A 22,948-nucleotide genomic window follows, 5' to 3' on the forward strand; every position below is an offset into this window, starting at 1 on the left:
GTTTTTATACTCGGTAATAGTCCCAATCCTTTCGCGCACAAATAACGAAGATTTAGTCGATTAGCCCCTGATACAATCGTAAACCGGTGTAGCCACAGTGAAATAAATATTTTTCGTTCACCGAATCTGATTAGCTCATCGACGAAATCTAGTATGATAATGATGCTTCTTTACGTAAGTAAAGCAAAGGAACTCGTATCTCTTTTCTTACATTTTTGATAATATGTGACGCGCGACGGTCAGCCGGTTAACTCTGCTATCAATATCGCAGTTATGTATATAAATAAATGCAACACGAGCCACCGTTAATAAAACTGCATGATAATTTATGAAACGAGGCATGGTTTATGCTCCGATGCGTCGCGGTATGTTATACATATCCTACGTGTAAACGACGCTGGGTGTAGTAGTTGGTAGTATTGGGTAATTAAGTGATTGCGGATTTGCAATACCACCACCTAATAACAAAATCCGCAATCACTTAGTTGCCAACCCAATGGTAGTAGGTCGACGAATTCTACAGCGATTCGAGCTTAGACATTGACTGCAAAGAATCGAACGATCAACCATCGCGACACTCTGATCGTCTTTATCGAGATACCGATGTAACGATGATTACTTGCTCCGTTACCGCGACTACAGGCGGAACCTAGTCGAAACAAAAAAGAAATTGAAAACGATTAGCGAACAGTCGACGTCATCGCGAATCGACTTCGAGTTCAAACTTTTTCACTACACTGAGATAGCGATTTTATGAAACGACAGTTGCCAAGCGATTGCTCCTTTCAAATACCTAATATCAAAGTAACCAATATAATAACAATTCGTTGCACATACTTTTCCAATCTCGCTAGAAACATACATAGATCATAATACTCAAGTACATACGTACAGGTGTTCTATTCGTACAAGAACGTTTCATGTAATCATTATCCCTTTTAGGCTATTAAATATAAATAATATAACACAGACAGATCGTCGTTATCATGAACACTGGTTCACACGGCTATTCAGCCGGGAACAGCGTCGAATCATATTCTTTGCCAATGCGATATCGATATCGTTATTCTACAAATATTAAATATAAAATATAACTAAAATTTAAAAATAATAGCATGATCTCATACAGATGTGATGATACAGGTGTGAACACTTGTAACTCTCTGCCGTCTAAATAAATTATATATATATACATATATAATATCTATATATATGTAGATAATATACGTGCTCAGTGGAAAAGAGACAACAAATATTTTTAATGTATGTACTATATTCTATTTCAATATATATATATCCACGTATATATATATATATATATATATATATATAAAATACATATATAAAATAAATATATATATATATATATATAATAAATATATATATATATATATATATATATATATATATATATATACGTGGATATTCTGTATTATATATATTGTATTTCAATATATATATATACGTGGATATTCTATATTGTATATATTGTATTTCAATATATATATATATATATATATATATATATATATATTGAAATATATATATATATATTGTATTTTATATTGTATTGTGTATATATATATATTGAAATAGAATATAGTACATACATTAAAAATATTTGTTGTCTCTTTTCAAATATATATATATTATATATATAATATATGTATATAAATAATAAATAATAATATATATAAATATTATACATATATAATATTTAACGATATCGATCACTCACTGGAAAGAATCAATTCTATCAGCAGTGTTTAATAATTATGAGATTTACGTAACTTAAGAAGATTCAAAAAGACCGCCACGGAAGATCAATATGTACACTGTACACCGATGGTAGCGCCAGAACCAGTTGACCTAATAATACAACCAGTCACTTCGCGTATAATTCCTTTCGTGATCGACGTATGTATATACACATATGCGTATCATCTATGCACGTTATACACATAGAATTGCAAATACGTGGAATACCATTGAACGAAGAGATCTACGTTAAAAGCAACGTGAACCGTGAATCCCAAAGTACGGATGTAACACGTTGAGACGTATACATTTCTTCGCAAGCCGAGTGCGAGTTTCTTGCGCATGCGACGAAACGTGAGTAAAAGCGCTTTACCTTAGCAACGCCCAGAGAGTTAGCAACACCACGATATTTCAAACAGGTGCAGAAAATTGCCAACATCGATCAATTTCCGTTAATTTAACGCAGCTTCCATGTAAATTTAGAATGCTAGAACACTATTCTCACGTATTACCGAATTACATTACGTAATATAACGCGTATTTCCTCCGTAAAAAGACATTTCACTTGGATACATCGAAGAACAGCACACTTGCTACGGTATAAAAATTAAATTAATACATAATTAGTATATAACGATATATTAAAACAACTGATTTACATAACTACATACATATGTCCCGACGAAATCGAAAAAGATATTTAAAGATAATTTTTGTACAGAAAGTGTATAACAGTTATAAGATATAAACGTTAGAATGTTTTATCAATTTGAGATCTATAGTTACTTTATCAAATACGCGAATTAAACGTGGTATTAACGTAGCAAAAGTAAGGTGGATTAAAAAAATACTACTATAAGAATATCTAATGATTGACAGAGAAAATAGCAATCAGTTACTGTATAAGTATTTATGGTAACACGATCACGGTTCGTGAATGCAGACGAATGCACCGAAATCTACTTCGAAATGATTTTCCACTAGCCGATCAAATTGATCCCCGTTAACCTTGACATTTTGCATGGCACTCGCCATGGATTTATTTTAGAAAGGTAAAATACAATGTGCCACGAGAAACTGGCGAACCGAACAGGCTCGCTGGTTACTTTCCTTACATGTACAGAGATAGGATACATTCGCCATACGGTGTTCTATATTCTGCATTCTACAGGATGAACGCCAACAACAGGGCGAGAAAGCTTTGTCTATTGGCTAACGGCCAATTACCAACGACTCGAAGGAAAGGGAAATTTTTCATATTTATATATTTGAACGAATAACGATAAACGATACGAGCGAAGTATGTTATTTGAAAGCAAACTGTTGGAACTTTTGTCTTGCCATTTTATGGATTATAGATTATAGATTATAGATACAGCCTGTTCCTCGGTTAGTCCTAGTTGCGTAGATCACCCTGTATATAGCCATTGCAAACAGTCGATACATAGGTAACGTACTACGTATATGTATATGTTAGTACGTATGTACATGGCACAGTTCTCTAGATCGCAGGTGCGCCTATCTATCTATAGACGCGCTTTCTCGCAAGATCGCAAAGTTCATCAAAGAAAACCAAACTCGAATAAATTGTACGATTGCAGGTCGTTTCGCGCAGAGATTGAGACTTCGAGCAGACAGGAAGAAACATGAAATTTCTTAGGAGAGTTTGATCGATTGGAACTTGGGACAAAATTTCAGTGGTCGAATGCTTGTAAAAGCCTTGTCCACGCAAAGGAAACTCGTCGTCTGTCCATACGGTACTTGGCTGAGGATTGCTTCCAAGAAGACCAAACCCTCAGCATCCGAGGCAAGTTTCGTACTCAGTTTTACATCGAGTTTCTTTTTCGTCGATCGCTGCCCGATTCTCCGCACCAATCACGTACATACGTACTTACATACGACATTCAGTGTCGGCACCGTCGCGCAAAACTGACTACCGTTTCCGAGAATTTCCCTTCCTATCGAATTGCAGTCGATTACCATGACAATTCTCGCGAGACTTTCGATCGATAAGATTCTAAGAATCTATCAATTCACGCGCAAGATACGCGACACCTACCTATACAAGTACTTACTCGTTTCATGCAGCTACTAAACTTTCGAGATCGTCTTTTAATTCGACGTTTTCATACCGAATGACGATTCGCGTGAACGGGACGCGTGAGCTGATAATCGAGGCTTACCGGTATATAACGGGAGCCATAATGCCATCCTATAATGCCGTAGCTGTAAACGATCGACAAAATGGGTATTGGTAAAACAGATAGAAACAGGGGATACAAAGTAACTCGCTGTCATTACGGTACAAACAGGTCTTAACGAGTTATCTGCTGCAAACGAACGAGCCACCATGGACTTCGTATTTTGTCAAGTATGCCGACGTTGTGAACGATCAAAGAGGGATGTCCCACTTCAATTGGCCAGTAGGCAACAGCAATTATCATGTACTTAGAACCGGCTGCTTTCCATACATCAAATACCACTGCACCAAGAGGCCACGACAGGACCTCAGCGCTGAGGACAAATTTTTCAAGGCGATCAAGCTTCTGAACCTTGGTATACATTTTCGCATACCGTATTTATCAAAAATAAAAAGGCGCCTCGCCACGTCGATACGTGCCCATCGTCATTCTTCTACGATCCATCCGTTCTTTACCTTCATTCACATTTTTTCCATCCAAAGATACCGTACACGACGGAGATTCAGCCTGGCGTGGCGTCTCGCCACTATAATTAACGACGATCAGCTATTTCAGATTTCTTATCCTATCAGGTATACCTACATTAATGTATGGACTGGCAGCAATTTTATTGATCAGACACCAAGAAATCGTAAATACGTCTCAAGGAAACGTAGTGATATATTTCTTACTGCCCGAGGACAAAGGTTCCATGTACTGATATACACGTAGATGAACACATTGTATTAATTAAAGGTAACTTTTTATGTAAATAAAACGTCAAATAAAAAGGCTATAGAATTTAACGTATTTTACGTTACGAATTTTACGTTTCAAACGGTCTTCGATTATAAAATCTGCCGTTTTACTCAACCGACATTTAGCTAGAATATTTATGACGGAACGTATTCCATTGCATGTATTAATTATGAATTCAAATTAAGTAGCTGCACATACAAATGTACGACTATATCGGTGCATTTGAATGAGGTGATAGACATCTATCCGTTGATTGGCTTTTAGGGAAGATAATAGCATTTCCTACTGCGTAAAAAGGAACCGTGCACGTTTGTTGGCAGGCACCTAATGATCCGACGATGATTGATTCGAAGACAATAAAGCGTGAAACTCGTGATTTAGATTCGGCTTGCGTTTGATATACAGCGATCGCGTTACTGACCTACGATGACTAATGTTCCTTTTATGACATCGCGTAAGGAGGAATACAATAAGAGACAATTGCAACGCGCCCGAGACGCGACAAGTTCCGTTTCACCGCATTAATAATTCATTTGATAAATAATTAACTCACGACTGCCGAACAATCATTTAACGACGCGCGGTCGAAGGAATTTCTTGAGTCAGTTGAACGAGAATTGGATGAACAATTTGAAAATATTAGAAATATTACTATAAAAGATTTAACTTCTAGATAAGACTTAATATCTTAATGTCGATGATTAATAACGAAGAATCGCATAGAAACTTTAGCAAAAAGATTAACAACTGGGACAGAGTTCTCTCGATAAGGCACAAATAAAAGATTTAATTAACAGATGACTTTCACTCGGCGGAGATGACGATACGTCGGAACATGGCGAAAGAACTTTCACTGAAGAAGATCTGTACCTGTTGCGCGGCTTTTGTACGCGACATCAACAACCTTCGACCTACTGGTATCGCTGCCTAATGCCAAGCCATCCTAGCGACTATCGCGATATCTAGAATCGTCCTATCGAAGGCTCGATACACGTTATACGATGTTATCGTCACAACGCTATACTCGACTGCGAGGAGAAACATCACCTTTCGAAAGGACAACAGGCGTTGGTGATTGGACGTACTTCCTGCCACCATTCAACGTAAAATACAGCTTGTCATAAATACTCAAATACAACAACTCGTACTTTTATTACATGTCCGATAAATCTAACATATTTATATTGGCTCCTTAAACTTAACCACATCCCGTTTCGATGACAGTACTGCTGCGCCGTAAAGGAAACTGTACTTTTTCCTAGACCTAGGTATCGTTCATACGTGTTTCATTTTTCCTCTCTAACGTAATACGATAAATAAATTCTTCAAAACTACGATAATCGCTTACATTCAGAAAGTTATTACTAATATCGAGTAACGTGTACATCGTACATCTATCATTATCATCTATCATTAGTACCAATTTTTTCAAGCAGACTTCTATAAATCATATACGTATGCATATATATACTGTGGAAGTCTCTGTTAACCCAATATATAGACAATTAGATAATTGACGAGTAAGACTCAAACTTACTTTGTTTTGCTTCAAGTATGAAAAATTATCAAAGAATCATCGATGCGTGTAGTACGATTTAGCAAGTCGATAATTAATTTTAAATAAAATTTATTCCGATTTATTCGTTCATACGTGTTTCATTTTTCCTCTTTAACGTAATACGCTATCAACTTCTTCGGATAAATTCCTCAAAACTACGATAATCGCTTACCTTCAGAAAGTTATTACTGATATCGAGTAACGTGTACATCGTACATCTATCATTATCATCTATCATTAGTACCAAGTTTTTCAAGCAGACTTTTTCTATAAATCATATACGTATGCATATATCCTACTGTGGAAGTCTCTGTTAACCCAATATATAGACAATTAGATAATTGACGAGTAAGACTCAAACTTACTTTGTTTTGCTTCAAGTATGAAAAATTATCAAAGAATCATCGATGCGTGTAGTACGATTTAGCAAGTTAATAATAAATTGAAAAATTTATTCCGATTGAAAAGAGGTGTGCAATTGTAATCGATGATTGAGATTAACAGGTTTGATGGACTTGATTACATCGAAAGAGAGTAAATTATCTTTCGAAAGATTGCATTTCGTTTGTACCGTATTAATAAATTTGTCGTATTCTAGTTTCCAGAATGGCATATCTACAAGATATATTATTGTTTAGGGATTAACAACGCATTTCCATAACTTGAAGTTAGAGGTTGTAGGTACACACCGTACACTCTTAAGCCATTAATTCTCCTCTTGTAATACCGTCCAAGTCGACAAGATCGGCATTGACCAAGCCGAAGAAGAGCCTGCGTGTCTTCCGTACAGAAGAACGGAACGAAACGAAACGTCCGATTGGAGTTGTGCGGGAATCACACGGGCCGATCGTACACCTTGTATCCACGCGAGACTCGTCTACATTCCGAGCACGTGTTAACGCGCGACGCTATTTAACGTAGACGTAAAGTCGTAGACGTGGACGGAGGATCCGATCGTTGAAAGAGTTTGCCACGAAGTCGTAAAGTCGCGTCACGCACAATTAATTCACACAAGACCCGCAATCGCTATTTGCATATCCGATTGGTCGTAACGTTTCGAATTAGAGATGCTATCTATCTAGCCTTCGAACCTATTACAATATTAAATGCTTTAGCGTCTTTCAATGCCAGTCCGGGGCGTCCACTGAAAAGATTCGCGTGCTTTAGATATTGGATTGCGCTTCCCTGGCACTAAACGTACACGTACACCTTGCTGCTGCGAACTGCGAATTTTTCGAACACATCTTTCGCGATAACGGCTCTTCCGCACGACGTTTATATAATATATACATTTATATATATTTATATTTATTGTGTTACATTATATAGAAATTTATATTTTATTTTAATAATACTATAAAGAAATTTCTATTTCTAATTGTAGAATCGAATTATCGTCTTAACTTGGTATCTACTATTGTACGAGGATGTACATATCAGCTTTGACAGAGTAGCCTTTTATAGTGTTCCGGATATACACTTTATACACTTTAATTATACACTCTAATTTAACCGGTTGCTTATCGCAAGAATAGATAGAAATGTAACAGTCTCACGAGCGCAAATGCTCGAAAATACTAACCTGAGGTTACTATTCCGGGTGACCGTACATGACTTAACGAGTCATCTTTCGAATCACCTCCGCCTAATTCTATTCTCGCGATCAGACAAGTCAAGCCACGACAAGTCAGCAAAACGAACTAAAGATGTATGTTTCGACCACTCATGGAGAGACGCGATCGCAAGGAAGTCGTAAATTCCCGTTACGATTAGACAATCGACGCCACGAAATGATCGATTCCCTATTTCGGTTAGGATAATAGAGCTAATTTAAGTATGACACTGAGATAACAGGTTATAAGTTACAGTTTATTCCAACAACGTTGTAGAGACGATAATTACGCTGGTGCGTATGTATAAGTTAAGTAGATGACTGATCTAAGGGTGGAAAGCCGGTCAAGAGATGTTCACCGTTCTAAAGATGGAAAATCAGCGATGTTTAGTGACGATGCTGCGGCGGAGGAAAGCTAGTGATGAGTGAGTCTAGCGCACGGGACCATCGAATTTGTTGATGACAATTTTTGCTAGGAAAGTGAGAGTAATGGACATTGTTTCTGATTGGATAAGAAAATTGGTGGACTAGGAAAGGTCTTAGCCGCCCTTGAGAGAAACTTGCTAGCGAAAGATACCGAACGTGAGGAAAATCAACTTTCCCGTGTCCTCCCATAGTAGACAATAAATGTAAAGAACGCTTGAAATAAAAGATACTTGTTTGATCTGAAGGACCTTAGCTATGAAAAAGATTAATGCTGGGTCCTTAAGACTATCGAGGGTACACAGTAAGGATGTGTGGACATCTGGCTGTCATCTTGCCCGCGGTGTGTGGCCTGATCGAGGTAGAGAGTCAGCAGACGTAACAATGTACTTATGCAGAATCTAAATACGACGCGACGACACACGCACGTTCCAGTAAATGTCATTCGATGTTCCAGTTCCAATTTTAATCGACTTTCGATATATGTAAATGTTTAAGTACATTTCATTCTCTGAGCCTTTGAACGCATTTACATACTGTGTATGATAAGAAAAATTCCATCGCTGCTTCAGCGCTCTGCAAACGCTTATACATATGTGTTCAAAAAGGTCTTTTCTTATAATCCAATGAATTTATGCGACATCCAGTACCGTGCGATCCTTTTCAGCGCCATCGTTGCATAAATCTTTTTGTATATTCGTACGATCGGAGTTGTGCCTTTCTCCAAGTTCAATTTGTACCTGCATCGCCATCGCGCACCAACGTTCATAGACTTTTTCGCCATAACTTGGCCACGTTTGGTTCTTCTTTTTACACGAAATTCCTAGGAAATTTCCATTTTCATTTTTGCGATTACGTTCGCGAACTATCCCTTTACAAGAATTACGAATCGTTGGAGCCTGGCTTCTTCTCCATTACAATCCCACCGAACTCTCACCAAAAGAATTACATAATCATCAACATCGCGTTACAGAGTCACATCTCGATGGCGAAATTCTATTTTCAATCCGAGTGGAGACCCCCCGATACTTCGCAATTTAAAAGTACGTTAATTGCGATATTATATAATAAGAGAAAATAAGAGATAAGAAACAAAGACGATGAGAATTAATGAATATACTTATTTCTACTTGCGGTGTACAATCTGCATTTTTATACACGAGAATCTCTCTTCCGAAACTATTATACGTTCGGTCTATTATATTTCTGGCAGCTTTCGAGTTTCGACAAAGATTCGTACATACCAATGAAGCTAACGTCTGCCAAGAGGAGAGAAAAGCTGACGGAAAAAGAAACATTTACATACGTCAAAAAGACGAGCCACGCGATTCACATCTTGTCTCCTGACCACAGAATAAGTCATCGTCTATTCCAACCTGCTCATTGTCCCCCGCGCATAAACAACGGTATCATCGGACAAGCTCGTGCGCCTATCGCATAATCTCGCTACCATTCATCCCGCGTTTGCTCCGTGGTTACAATGGTACATATTCGCGTAGCTCTCGAACGCAGAAATAATGGCATTGTCCGTGCGCGAGAACTGCAATAGGCATCCTTCTTGCGGTATGTGAATGCGTCCACATGCAAATGGCTATTTCGTATAATCAGTGCGCGATACCCACCGAAAATAAAGCGAGTCAAAGAATCGAAAGACAGTCACAACTGATGTTCCTTCCTCTGCTAAAACGAACACGATCTAAACAGATCACTATTGCGAAAATAATCACCCTCGTAAAACAGTCTCTCGGTTCTCGGAGTTACTTCGCATTGTCCTCGTTGTCTCGCATCATCGTTCCCATCCAATGACGCAACGCGTTCAAGGCGTATCCGTGTGAACGTCGAAATATTCTCATAACCGAATGCAATTGCCGAAAGGAGTCGCAATTAACTCGTAACTCCCGAGTTTTTACACCGAGACGAGTTTTCGAGGAGAGCATGCGTTATATAAGTCACGTGGATGAGATGCACCGGGTGACTTCGTAACTTGATTGCAAGCGGGTCCCCGTATCGAGGTAATTAAAACGCAGGTCATAAATACGCATAGACGATCTGCTCCTGGTTTCGTATTTACGAAACGCATCAGTTAAATTTCACCGGATGATCGAATCTCTCTCTCTCTCTCTCTCTCTCTCTCCATCTATATGTACATATATTTATCTATCTTACCTTTCATACACATCGCGTTCTAGTTCCCCGCCAATCCGATGTTACTCCTAATTAACGCAACCTAGCTTTAATAACATCCTGAGCTGCTCCTCCTTCAACGTGATGCATCGCACAGATTAATCGTCGTATATTAGTGACGAACACGCGAAGCACAAGTACCAAAGGCGTACAATTAAACGCAACGCGACTGTATTCTATCCGGCTCGCTTAAATTCCGCAGGACGCAGTTTCAATTCCGCAGCACATTATCATAGACACGTTATCGATTGAGATACGATGCTTGGTGTACATAGTTTTGCGAATACGATCGATCTTTCACAATCCTATTACACGACGTAACGTTTTTCGTGCCTTATAGTTCCTGTAACTTTGGATATCGGATGCACTTACACGGAACTCTTGGAATTTAAGTATGAGACAACGATCGTCTCATAATACTTTAATTCGAAATTCGTACATCGATATCCTAAATTATTCGCTTTAAATAACTAATGAAATAATCAAATCAAATAATTAATCACGCATCAGATAATGAAATAAAATAACAAATAACAAATACGTAACATCAATAGTAATTGTTATTTATCATCTACTTTGAACGCCAAATTTTTTAAAACTTTGCTAGAGCTAATCATGTCCCAGGGTAAAAGTAAATCGTAAAATCCATTGTGTTGGGCGTTTTATCCGATCATCGTAATTAAGTTGTCAACTCGTTAGCAGACTTATAATTTTCATTAGTGCGAATATTTTCTCCCATTAACGAGCACTATCTTCCTTGGAAATTTGTCGTTAGTACACCGTTCTTACTAGCTCGTCTAATCATTTCGCAATCAATCTCTAACTTTTATCAAATCGCATAAATGTATAGCACGACACAATGAACAGCACGACATTCGCATCACGATTCATTCGCATTTGCGTTCTAACAATGTACCGTAACAACAGCTTAATTACCTTAATGGGGATGTAACATTATGATAATAAGACCTATAAGATCAAGATGCACGTTCCATTGCAAACAATGAGATTAAGAATCGGCACTTGCTTTGGATGGGTATGTCGTTGATAGCACGGATAAGATTTAATTCTACATCGGAAAGAGCAGAGGAGAGTTGCTCCTCCAGCAAGTTGCCGATACAATTAAAGGAAAGAACCGTGGGACGAAAGGAAAGAGTCTAGTGGAGAAATCACGTACTCCGTTATTACGCCACGCCGTCGCAGTTACGCTGATAACCCGAACAGAATCCGAAGAATCTAGATCGAAAATCACAACAATCACCGTGTCAACATCTAGTGCAAATTGCACGATTTAGTTAAATGGGACGAGTTAAACGATAATGCAAGCCAATTTCGGATCGATGTGAAACTGACGCGATGATAATAGCGCTGACGTATTCAAACTGGCAAATCGGTTTACATAAGGGAAAAATCAGCTTAACAAGTGACTCTGAACAAACGAAAAAGGAATGCAGAAAATTTCCGAACGCTTGCAATACCGATTACGTACTTTGAATATTAGGTTAATGTTCTGTGAGAATAACGCGATAACCAAATAAAATGGGTAGTATCGTATAATATGCACTCGATATACGAGCTAATAACAACTACTTAGCTAGTTATACTTTTTACTTTAGATTTCTTGATTAATATCACCCAACTAAAATCAAACACTTTTATATAGAATACAGAAGACTCTTTTGTTGAAGTGATCGTCACTTCTGAGAAAACTCTACACCTGGTCTTGGGTTTCTCAAGCGCCTAAGGTCTTCGAAAGCGCATAGACAAAAGAATGCGTCGAGGAAAGACCATAAGCGGTACACGTCCGACGTTGGTTTCGGCAGTTGTGTCAGTCTCAGGGTAACGTTGCTAGCGAGAGGATCTGGATCGGCTTACATAGTACCACATATTTTGTAATTTACTATTCACAATATATATACTTTCAATACCTTGCAGTTTGCCCACGCATTTCTTTAATTCCATCCACTGAATAACCTTATCATCTTTGATCCAATTTGTTGAAATACAATTTTCGCGAGTAGATGTACGGTACAAATAATTGAACTATACAAATGTGACTGTTTCCTTCTACGTATAACGTATAACAATAAATACAAATCGTACAAAATGTACGACAGATAAAAAACGATTATAACCTTATAAACGATAGATGACCTTATCGGCTTTTGAATTCTATACATCTAATTGAAAAACCAGCGATAGAACGAGTGAAAAGCCTGTAAAACAACGGCAGAAATGACGCGGCAGCTCTACTTGACATTTATCACGAGTCGCTGCAAAGGAATTCACATTCACCTCGCGGTATTGACATCGTCGCTACACCGATCCGTACGAACGTATCTACGTACAGTGAAAGATGGTTTGGTGGTGGCCGAAAGCTAATTACATTCTCAAGGTAATTCGGTTGATGAATGCATCCATCCGTAAGAAAGATATTTTCCTCACTGCTCCCCAGGATATCCGCTAAAGCTCGTTGCCGATAGCCATTGTTAAATGATAACCCTGCGCACTACATACGTATATGCTATACGTCTACAATTTAAAAACCACCACCGATTTACCTTTTAACATTCAACTGTCGTCGATAATGTCACGTAAAATAATAATGAATTTAATGAGAGAAGAAACTTTTATTTTATTCTTATATTTACAATGCACTTCCGAGCTCTAGGCGTGACTGTTCAAGACTCTCTGACTGCTCTACTGCTCTTACTGAGGAAAACTCGGTGAGGGTGTTTCCTTCTGAACTAAGGACGCGGATTCGCTGTTCACTCTTTTGGGTAGAATAGTGAGGGTAACGATCCGCGATGCCCATTGGTTATGGCCAATGTTAATAAATACAATACGAGGAGAAAGTCTCCTGCAAATTTGGCTCATGGGTGTCCTTGTTCTTGGGGAAAACCCAGCAGTTTCGCAGGGTACATCTGCTTTCTTCACAATTAGCGAGGATGTGCAACAGACCAACGGATTTTTGGGAACCTTCATAAACCGACGATGTCTATATGACTGTATCTTAATGTTTAACAGATGCGGTTTATGGGGGTTCCTTGGGCCTAATATGGGCCACCGTGACGATGGGCAGGCCTAGGTGGCCCGACCATGAGGGATGTCCCGCGGACCATCTCACGCGACGTAGCGATATAGCTGTTCGAATTTCAGCCGTGACAATAACGTGGCGATATTATATACACCTTTGAACAATCGAAAGTTAATTACAAGTAAGCTTCCAGGCATCCAACCTATTGTATATCGGGAGTTCTCCACGGATCTAGCCACGTTGCGAAAATAATAACACTCCCTAATTAACTCGTTAATTAACAAAATGTACAAAGATCGGGCCAGACGAAATCATTGAAATTTTACGTACCGCTTATTTCGATCGTCACCGATCTCGATGCCACGGGGAAACGATCCTTTCGTAAAAAGACCCACTTCATCCGTTGAGAAGATAATGGGGTCAGGCCGTATGCTCGCAAAACGAGTAGCGCGTGGATCGAAAGGAAAACGAAATTAACGATGGCTAACTGTCATTTGCACAATCAGGCTTAACGAGAGATTTTAATTGCTCGGCTCGAGTCAAGAGCAAGCTAGGCTAGTTGCGTCAGTTTTGCGTAAGACGAAATCAATTAGCTATAATGAGAAATCGGTGTATATTCGTTAAACGTGCAATGACTGATAGTACGGTATTGTATAATTTAAATTTCAAATTTATCGGATCGTATAACGAATGAGAACTTTTTCTAAGAGAAAAATAAAATGACGCGTAAAATAAAGAAACGCTTCGCGTTCCTACTACAAATGCTCTTTCTTAAATGTATGTAATGTGCGTCCTATATTTTTATTTCAAATCGCGTAAATATTCTTAGCCCGAGATAAGTGTAGATATCCTCACGCGCGAATGGAATTGGTTTTTAGTGTAATCGATATTATAACAAACCGACGATTATTGATATCTCGTCATATCACTGTCCATATCGCTATTAGTTTGCGAGATATTCGCAAAAAAGCTAACCTGTTTCAGGAGTCCTGTTTTGCGGCCAAGTTTCAGGACAAAATACAACACACACAAGAATACACAAAAATCACGCACCAATGCGACTTAAACCCAAAAAACAAAAAAATAAACGCAAAAACGGAAAATCCACGACACATATTAGACCATGGCTACGTCGTACCGACGCGTATCGGTACTTTTGCCTAAACACACTATACTCAAATTCATTGTTTATTGTGAATCTCAAAAATGTACAAAAAATCAAATATTGGCTAAATAAACTATTTAAAAAAAAAAATTCTTATCTTTTATTTACACCTTATACACATACAGGTTTGACACTTTACCTGGCTAGAGTGAGGAGGCGATCGGCAATCGATAACGACACATACGAACGCAATCACGGACGCACAATTATAGGCAGAATTCACTGTGGTAGTACCGACAGGTTTTTGCGAGTATTTTGGAAACTAAGGTAGGCCGAGCGACGGTTACACGGTTACGCATACAGGGAAAGGTTTTAAAAACAAGGTATTAAGAAATCTTCGACATTCAAGGTGCCGGCAGCTTTCTAAGTAATCAGAAAAATTGCTTAAGAAGCGTTCGTGGTTGAAACTTTTTTTTTTTTTTTTTATTTTATTTTGATTATTTTACAATTTGTCCTTGTGGACATTTGGTAAAGTTTTATATCTTGTTGGTGAAGAAAAAAAAAATATAAATAAAAAATAAATATAGCATGTGGGCGGCTACCCCCAGCGGGGTGCCAGCTTCGTTTTTTCTAAGTTATATCTTTTATGTGTGGTTGAAACTTGACGTAGAAATACCGTAACGACGATGCTGACTGAACAACGCAGCAGCTACAAGACAGTGTTACTACAGATCAAATTTAATGTGACCTGTATTTTAGATTTTGAACTACTGAAAATGGAGGTGACAAGAGTCAGGGGTATCGCGAACTCGGAACAAGTAACAGGCAACTTGGCTGGGCCCTTCTTTGAAACTCCATGCGATAATTGTAATTCGATATATCTATGAGATACACGATACGGGTAAATTTCTTTTCCTGTCCGATGATTAAACATTTAGGTGATCGTGGTTGGAAATATGAGTTGATCGCGCACCTCTCGACACGGAACTGTGAACCTTAGGTAGGAAGCCACAATTCTGTATCTTTCTTACGCGAGAAACACTTGGAAGATATTACGAAATTAATTAATGCTTAGGTACGAGGTAAGATATTATAAGAAAAGAACGATAAAAAATTATAACTTTAAGAAATTTAAGAAAATATCTGAGAGATTTCTCTACTACGCATTTATTACATTTATATTTTACATTATCTATCATATACCTATGTGTTTTACGTGTTAATTCTAAGATTATTATTTAGTAGAACGTAAAATATACCTTCGTTTTTAATAAAATACATAATTTAATATATGCATTATATCTATTATATATAGATATATGATTTATTAAATTTTTAATAAAATATATTTTCAGTTTTAATAAAAACTGACATACAACTGAATGTATTTTCGATTAGCGAAATATGTTCGATAAACGGTATACATAATTTTCCTCACAATTTCCTAACTTTTCTCAGCTACTGGCGACCGATTCTAAAGCGAAAGTCCCATTTAAGTTATCCAAACATTTTATACTTGCGTAAAATGTTTTCGCAATTATTATACAATTATACAATTATTATATTATTCCGACGATAACTTTCGCCATTTTGAAACGAAAAACTTCAACAAAACTTCAACTTAATCGGAGAATTTCATACTATGTACGAAAAGTTATCAACGAGAATCTTGAAAAATTCATTGCCTTTGGAACTTTTCGTGTATGTCCTTTTAATCGTGATTCCTTTTCACACAGGAATTTCGACTCGACTTCTGGCTTCACGCATCTTTACCTTCACCTTCGTTTTTCTCCACACCCGGTTATAATCTAGCCTCTTCCCATCTTATCCTTGCTCGTGTCCTGCATCTGGCTACCTACTCTACAACCTGTGTATCTCACAATCACGATCAATGGGCACGGTCAGTAGCCAGCAGCATGGTTAAAAGTGCCGCGCCCCTCTAAAAAAAAATATACACAAATTGGTGACTCGATCTGGAAGACATTCCGTAACACACAGGAACGAGCTTAGAACCAAGCGTATACCTTTCAATTTGTTCTGGCAGTTTTATGATAGGTCCATACTGATTGACAAACGTTTCAACGAATTTAGTATCCAATACTATTCTTATAATTTCCAATTTATAATCCGTTTCCTTAAAAACTTAATTAACGCGTCGTAGTCAGTTTATCGCCATCTTTATCTAATTTTAATCTAATCAAGTTAAGCGAACAGATATTTTTTGTATGAAATATTAGAAAATTCTTTTTCTCAAATTTTATCAAATTACACAATTTCTCCAATGCAAGTTGATAAATTTTCAAACACCGGCGTACTCAAAATTCTTCGTTTTATATGTTTCGAATAGTATATATTAGCGACGGCATTTCCTACAGTTCTAGAGGGTCAGGAAAACAATTAGCCCGACGTTGTACTCCGAACCGATGCAGCAACCTACCGAATGTCTACCAGGACAAATTGCAGGAAATCTATGGAGTTATGAAGGAAAACATACATTTGCATTCGACAGGAGGCTAATAAAAAACTATAAAAGAATAAATAAAAAGCTATCATCGATGTCGTTGATCCGTTTATTTGAAATAGATGGATAGTAGCACTATGTTTAACAAAATAACAATTTGGGGGCTCTGACTGTCTGACCATAGAATGGGAAAACCGGACTGAACAGCATTGTGTTGTAAGAGACGGCATGGCTCAGTAAGATATAATTAACTTTAAGAAGTAAGAAATTCCAAAGGTTATAATTCGACTGAATTATCGGTGAATGAATTGCTCTCTATTCCATAATTTATATCAAGGCAAATAACCGCTCGGTCTAATTATGTAAAAAATTAATCGAATAGTGCGTATCGCGATACACGTACTCTGTACTTACATACGGTTAAGTGGAACGTCTGGCGTAAGAGGAGCTCAGCGGTAAGTTCGGTAAATCAAACGTCGGACAGGGATTCGTTCTGATTAATTGAGTACAGATAAACGAAATCCCACTGCATATATCATGCTCTGGTGTTTGTTCGTTATTATTACTTGCAAATACTACTCCATACATCATTTTTCGTTTGATCGCGATGAAAAGGAGGAAGGAGACCACGGGGAAAAATGAAAATCAGAAACGAACCATCACGGGAATGCCTCTGCGCGTATGCTTCTGAGAATACCTATGCGTCGTACGTCGCGCAACAACGACAATCACGCAATTTCTCCGAAACCAAGCGTACCAGAAATTAGAAAATAAATCGAGGGAACGTGTCTTCTTCCCTTCGGATTCCTTCGAAACTACATAGTAAATGCCATAGAGAAGATCATAGTGCAATAACGATCGAGAGACTCTCCTGCCGCTTAATTAAGAAACGATCCATCTGTACGAAGTAATTTTGCGTTTACGTTTTCGTTCCGTATCCATTTTCAAATCATCGTTCCTATATAAATAATACACGACTGCCGTGGCCGTTTGCGACGCGACATTCGTTCCGTAGAGACATTTTAGCCACCGAGAATTTATTACAGCGACCAGTCGACGTTTTTACTTATTTCGTTGTTCGCCATGATATGATGCGACGCGATACAAGGGACGACCATCAGACAAGCTAAAAAAACGATCGAAACACGCTTTGCTTCGCACCTTCGAAGGACGCTTACAGGAGCGATGTCTCGATGCATCGAACAAGAACCATGAAAAACACGATGGGCAGGAAGGTTTCCAACTTTTGATCCTTCAATTTTGCAAGACTTTGCATCGAAAGATCGCCTAATCTCAAATTTATGTCTGTACGTATCTATAAAGTTTTCAACATTGTCCAACTGCGCTTAACATTCCAAATTTCATCCTGCATTCTCTTGGGCGATCACGTCTTCTTCTTTCACGTAAACGTATTTCGATTCGACGATTTCTCTTTGAGGAAATAGTTTCCGCGTAAAGCGTGTCTTTTCAACATCACGTTGCGGCAATCTGTCTTCACGATTGGAGTATTAACGCTGTCCTAATTTATTCTCCGCGTGTCCTATTCGACTCATACCTGTTGCCCGGGGTCTGCTATGTCTATGCACTCCTGTGTTAACTCAGAACAGGTGGATGCAGAGGTCAAACGTAACGTCGAAACTAGTCGTAAATCAAGGTGAACCGAGGTGGTTCGCAGTAGGCGCAGATATAACGGTGACGACGGTCAAGTCACCGCGGTGCCATGGCCTCCTTTCCACGCCAACGTTCGCCCCTCTTCCTCTTCCCCTTTTGCCTCCTTACGGCTCGCGATACCTCTTCTTCGACTTGGCCAATTCGTCTAACTGTATATTCGTACACTGTATATTCGTTCATGTAATCCGTTTCTTTCCGTACGTTGAAACGCGTGTACACGATTATATTTGGCTCATAGTCATCAAGGCTCATGGTCGCACTCGCGTAGTTCGCATTCTGCGAAAAATTATGCAACTCGTATCTATATTTTCATTTGGAACGGCGATCAGGTATAGCAGCGATATGAAAATTCGCGAAATCGAAATCGTTCTCCACGAATTCGAAATAGCTACTTATCGATACAAGAGACACGTTCGAAAAAGAATAAAAGAACAGTAGCATGCATTCGTAAGAGAAACGCTTATAGTTTGATCGGTCAATTTCATTCTACGTTCTACGTATATTCACATCGTCTTTGATAAGTTAATAATAAACAATTTATGCACGCGTATTCCGTTTCAGCAGTTACAGTAAAGTATCTGAAAAACAGAATTAGTTTAAAGAAGAAAGACACGCTTACGTAATTATATACGATATTCGGTTCTGCTAAATTAGAACAAGAGACGGCAATTAACTTGAATTAGCAATTAGCTAAATGTTGTATCTGTGGGTGTGCAAATACGCATTCTAACAATATCCAACTTTTACGTTAAAATATCTCATGCGAGAGGATATTGCGGTACATTGTTTTTGCACCGCTAATTAACGTTGATGAGAATAAGGTGATGCATGATCTAAAATCTAAACGGAGTAAAATCTCGTGCTAAGTCGCGTCGAGTGAAACGACTCCCGAAGCTAAGCATAAAGCTGCGTTCGTTGCGACAGTAGATCATTCGTGATCATTTGCGACTTCACACGATGATCCAAAGATCCGAGAGAAATTGCAAATGATACATGAAATTTTCTCGATAACACTGGTATAGTAACGATACGCTCGTTATAAAATTTCCTTATTGGAATAAAAAAAACACAGTCAAGTTGAAACTGGATTTCCATACCACGAAATTGTACCGTGAAACGTTATACAACGATAACTCACGAAGCTATCGAATATTGTATCGACCGTCGTTCAATGTCCAAGTAATCGAATATGCAAAAGATACAATCGTTTCAGGAATACATAGTCGATTAAGTAATAACAGCGATACGTTCGAATGTTTCCAAAAAAGCAGAATGTTGGCGAGAGGCTGCGATGCGAATATGTTAAGATCGAAGCAACGTATAACGTGACAATAATTTCGCCGAAGTTATATGGTGTCGCGTAATCGTGTCAGTATTACAAAGAATAACACGTTTAATAATGACAATTTTCAAGAAACCTATGTACGATGGAAAATTTACATAAGTAGCGTTTATATCTGCATTTACGTCCTGATTCCAGACAGCTGTTAACGCCGAGTTTGTTAAGAAGCAGGAAGACCACGTTTATCTCGGTGGTGCATCTAAGATTTAGCGATCGCTGTCACACGTTTTCCAACACGCGAAAACAGTATGTCTGAGACGTGGGAAAAAGCCATGTACCTACCAAATTAATTCAATCTCTATGAGAATTCGCTCTTTTGTTACAGCTACGTACGTATTCTACTCGTCTCTTTATCTATCCTACGCATCGAAGTCGTACGTACACTCACCTGCAACACATTCGTCGTTCGGCGTCTCTGTAATTCTTTATTTAGTTCCACTTTAATGGCCGTTATATGTCATCGATCGCGGCATCTTAAGTATAAGTCAACGATTCAAATTTCATCGAGACGTGTAAGACCAATGTCGGTATAAAAAAAAAAAGCTCGATTTATCATCACCCCTATTGTCATTATCTACAGAGAAATTATTTTCTGCGATAAATAGTCGAAAAATTCGAATTCTCGCGCAACTTGATTTTGATTGATTTTCCTTGAAATCTCGAATGTAATCCAAGCTTTTTTCATATAGCAACGATCTTAAAGTCGATTTGTGTTGTACAAGCCCGCGTATTCAATTTTCTAATAACACCTTTCTTAGTGAAACGAACGTTCCGTCGAAACACAGGTACAACTTACGACTTTCGCGTTATCCAATTATGGGATAGGTGTACGCGACTCCTGACATTTTATAATCATAATAATTCAATCGACTCGTTTTGGTGATCCGGCTGAATTTACATTTACCAGTCGTACTTATACGCGTCCGTGGTAACGGTCTTATGTAATAATCGACCAGACAAAATATAAAAACATATAGGTAGAACTAGTAGCGCGCAGCTTTCGCTTTCTCTGGTTCAACAGACTAGTTTTTCTATCATTTTCTCCGAAATGTTTACATGCAAACTAAATATCTTTTATCAAAAACGTTATAAATTACGACAAAAAGAAAAAAAAGAAAAACCGAACAAAATTACGAAACTGAACAATTATTTTCAAGCGTATGTCCATTATCATGTTCCATTTCCTTGGTTCTCGTTCGACTTCGTTGATACCTAAAGTTTGTATTTTATAAGTACCTGTGCACGCTTTAAGAAAAGTTGAACACTTTGGTCTGCCTAGAAACACACCCGAACCAGCTGGCAGCTAAAACGTGCAACACAACAAACATCGCAAGAAGACTAAAAAGGAAACACCCAATAGACCTCACAAAAGGTATAACTTAGAAAAAAAACTTTGGTCTGCCATCTTGCTTTTAAAAGGATTCGGATAACGAATTGGAAGTGTCACTCTTTGTCGAATCGGAAGAAACAGTATACGTCGCACGAAGGAAGTCAGCAAGAAGAAGAACCGGTTGACTCTAATACAATAACCATTTAGTATCTGTCATTTTTCCAAGGCCGATACCTGTCGATGCCTTTTATGCGTTCCTTTTCCACCTACTACATTTTATCAATTTCCACAACAATCGAGCAAAATTCTTTCTTAAGAAACAACAATAAAACACTGCCATGCCCAATGATTTCGAGATTGTGCGTGCCACATTATTTAACCGAAAGAATCACAAGTACACGCGAATCCACTTAGAAGTTGACCACAGGAGACGTCTGAAACCAATGGCAAAGTGGATAGGCAGGTTTTCTATCAGAGTCTGTCGATCGGAGAAAAACTTGTCGCGATCAACGTTAACCCCTTGCACTTTTGTCCCTCTTTTGCTTTAACATGTTATATCTTAACGCGAATTATACATATATCGTCCAGCTTTTCTTCTCCTTTTCCTCGTTTGTCCGATCGATCGTGGTTATTTCCAATTTTTGTTTCTATTACTCGTTCAATAAAAAAAAAAAAAAAAAACAGATATTTCAACTACTCGGTACGTAATATGTACATCTTAGAAGGTTCGTAACTATGCCAGGTAACGGTAACGAAAGTAAATCACACACACACGCACACACATATGCCGCTATCACGATCACGTACGGACATTCTGTTACAGGTTGGCTGCTCGGATGAAGATCACATTGATAGAAAGTTAGATCGGGATTATTATCCTCTCGCTTCTTGTTATTTGCAGCAATGTAAGGAACGGCGAATAGATAGAATAGATACAGGTATACGCGGAAAAGCAGGTAACCGCGATGCGGAACAAGGTAAATTACAGAAATATTGATTAAGATACAATCAAGACTAAAAAGGAAACACCCAATAGACCTCATAAAAGATATAACATAGTAAAAAAACGAAGCTAGCACCCCGCTGGGGGTAGCCGCCCACATGCTATATTATTTTTTATTTATATTTTTTTTTCTTCGCCAACAAGATGTAACACTTTACCAAATGTCCGCAAGGACAAATTGTAAAATAACCAAAATAAAATAAAATAAAAAATTTGTATGGTTTGGAAGGTGGGACAGTTTGTCCTTTTGCCACGGAGGAGGGAGAATAAAGCGGTTATAGCTTTGTTCGAGTGAGCTAGTTCCAGATGTTTGGAGCATCTTCGAGCTAGTTAATTCAAATTGAAATAACTAGTCGAGAGGCTATGATTCGGATTGGAGATTAAAAGAGTCTGATTGTTCGCTATTAAGTTTAGAAGCACTTGTTTTATTTTTATTTCACTTCACTTTCGGTCGTCACTTGTATTGTAACACCCAATAGACCTCATAAAAGATATAACTTAGAAAAAAACGAAGCTGGTACCCCG

At 38.1% G+C, this 22,948-nt stretch overlaps 2 protein-coding genes across 4 annotated transcripts in view; one reads left to right on the forward strand and one right to left on the reverse strand.

Moving 5' to 3' along the window:
- The window catches only part of LOC132911676 (cadherin-99C), a 114,893-nt gene that overhangs the window by 88,779 nt on the left and 3,166 nt on the right, over positions 1–22,948 (reverse strand). The window lies entirely within an intron of this gene.
- On the forward strand, positions 1,843–5,778 carry LOC132911711 (uncharacterized protein C15orf61 homolog). Of its 3 annotated transcripts, XM_060968568.1 has the most exons (5): positions 1,843–2,112; positions 3,360–3,565; positions 4,071–4,314; positions 4,532–4,694; positions 5,495–5,778. In XM_060968568.1, the coding sequence occupies exons 2-4, from the start codon at positions 3,464–3,466 to the stop codon at positions 4,657–4,659; spliced, it is 474 nt and encodes a 157-aa protein (XP_060824551.1). In that variant the 5' UTR covers positions 1,843–2,112; positions 3,360–3,463; the 3' UTR covers positions 4,660–4,694; positions 5,495–5,778. The 3 variants fall into 3 exon arrangements, with proteins under 3 accessions (XP_060824551.1, XP_060824550.1, XP_060824553.1); XM_060968567.1 differs by lacking the exon at positions 5,495–5,778 and having other exon boundaries at positions 4,532–4,729; XM_060968570.1 differs by lacking the exon at positions 5,495–5,778 and having other exon boundaries at positions 1,902–1,917; positions 4,532–4,729.

This window comes from Bombus pascuorum, chromosome 11, assembly GCF_905332965.1.
Source record: "Bombus pascuorum chromosome 11, iyBomPasc1.1, whole genome shotgun sequence".
NCBI classification, from domain to species: Eukaryota; Metazoa; Arthropoda; class Insecta; order Hymenoptera; family Apidae; genus Bombus; species Bombus pascuorum.

What these genes read in the sequence shown, in the direction of transcription:
- LOC132911711 (XM_060968568.1), top strand. Translation starts at nt 3,464, where the DNA reads ATGCTTGTAAAAGCCTTGTCCACGCAAAGGAAACTCGTCGTCTGTCCA. An exon ending in CCAAACCCTCAGCATCCGAG is followed by an intron (nt 3,566 to 4,070) that starts GCAAGTTTCGTA and finishes CGGTACAAACAG; the next exon opens with GTCTTAACGAGTTATCTGCT. An exon ending in GATCAAGCTTCTGAACCTTG is followed by an intron (nt 4,315 to 4,531) that starts GTATACATTTTC and finishes TTATCCTATCAG; the next exon opens with GTATACCTACATTAATGTAT.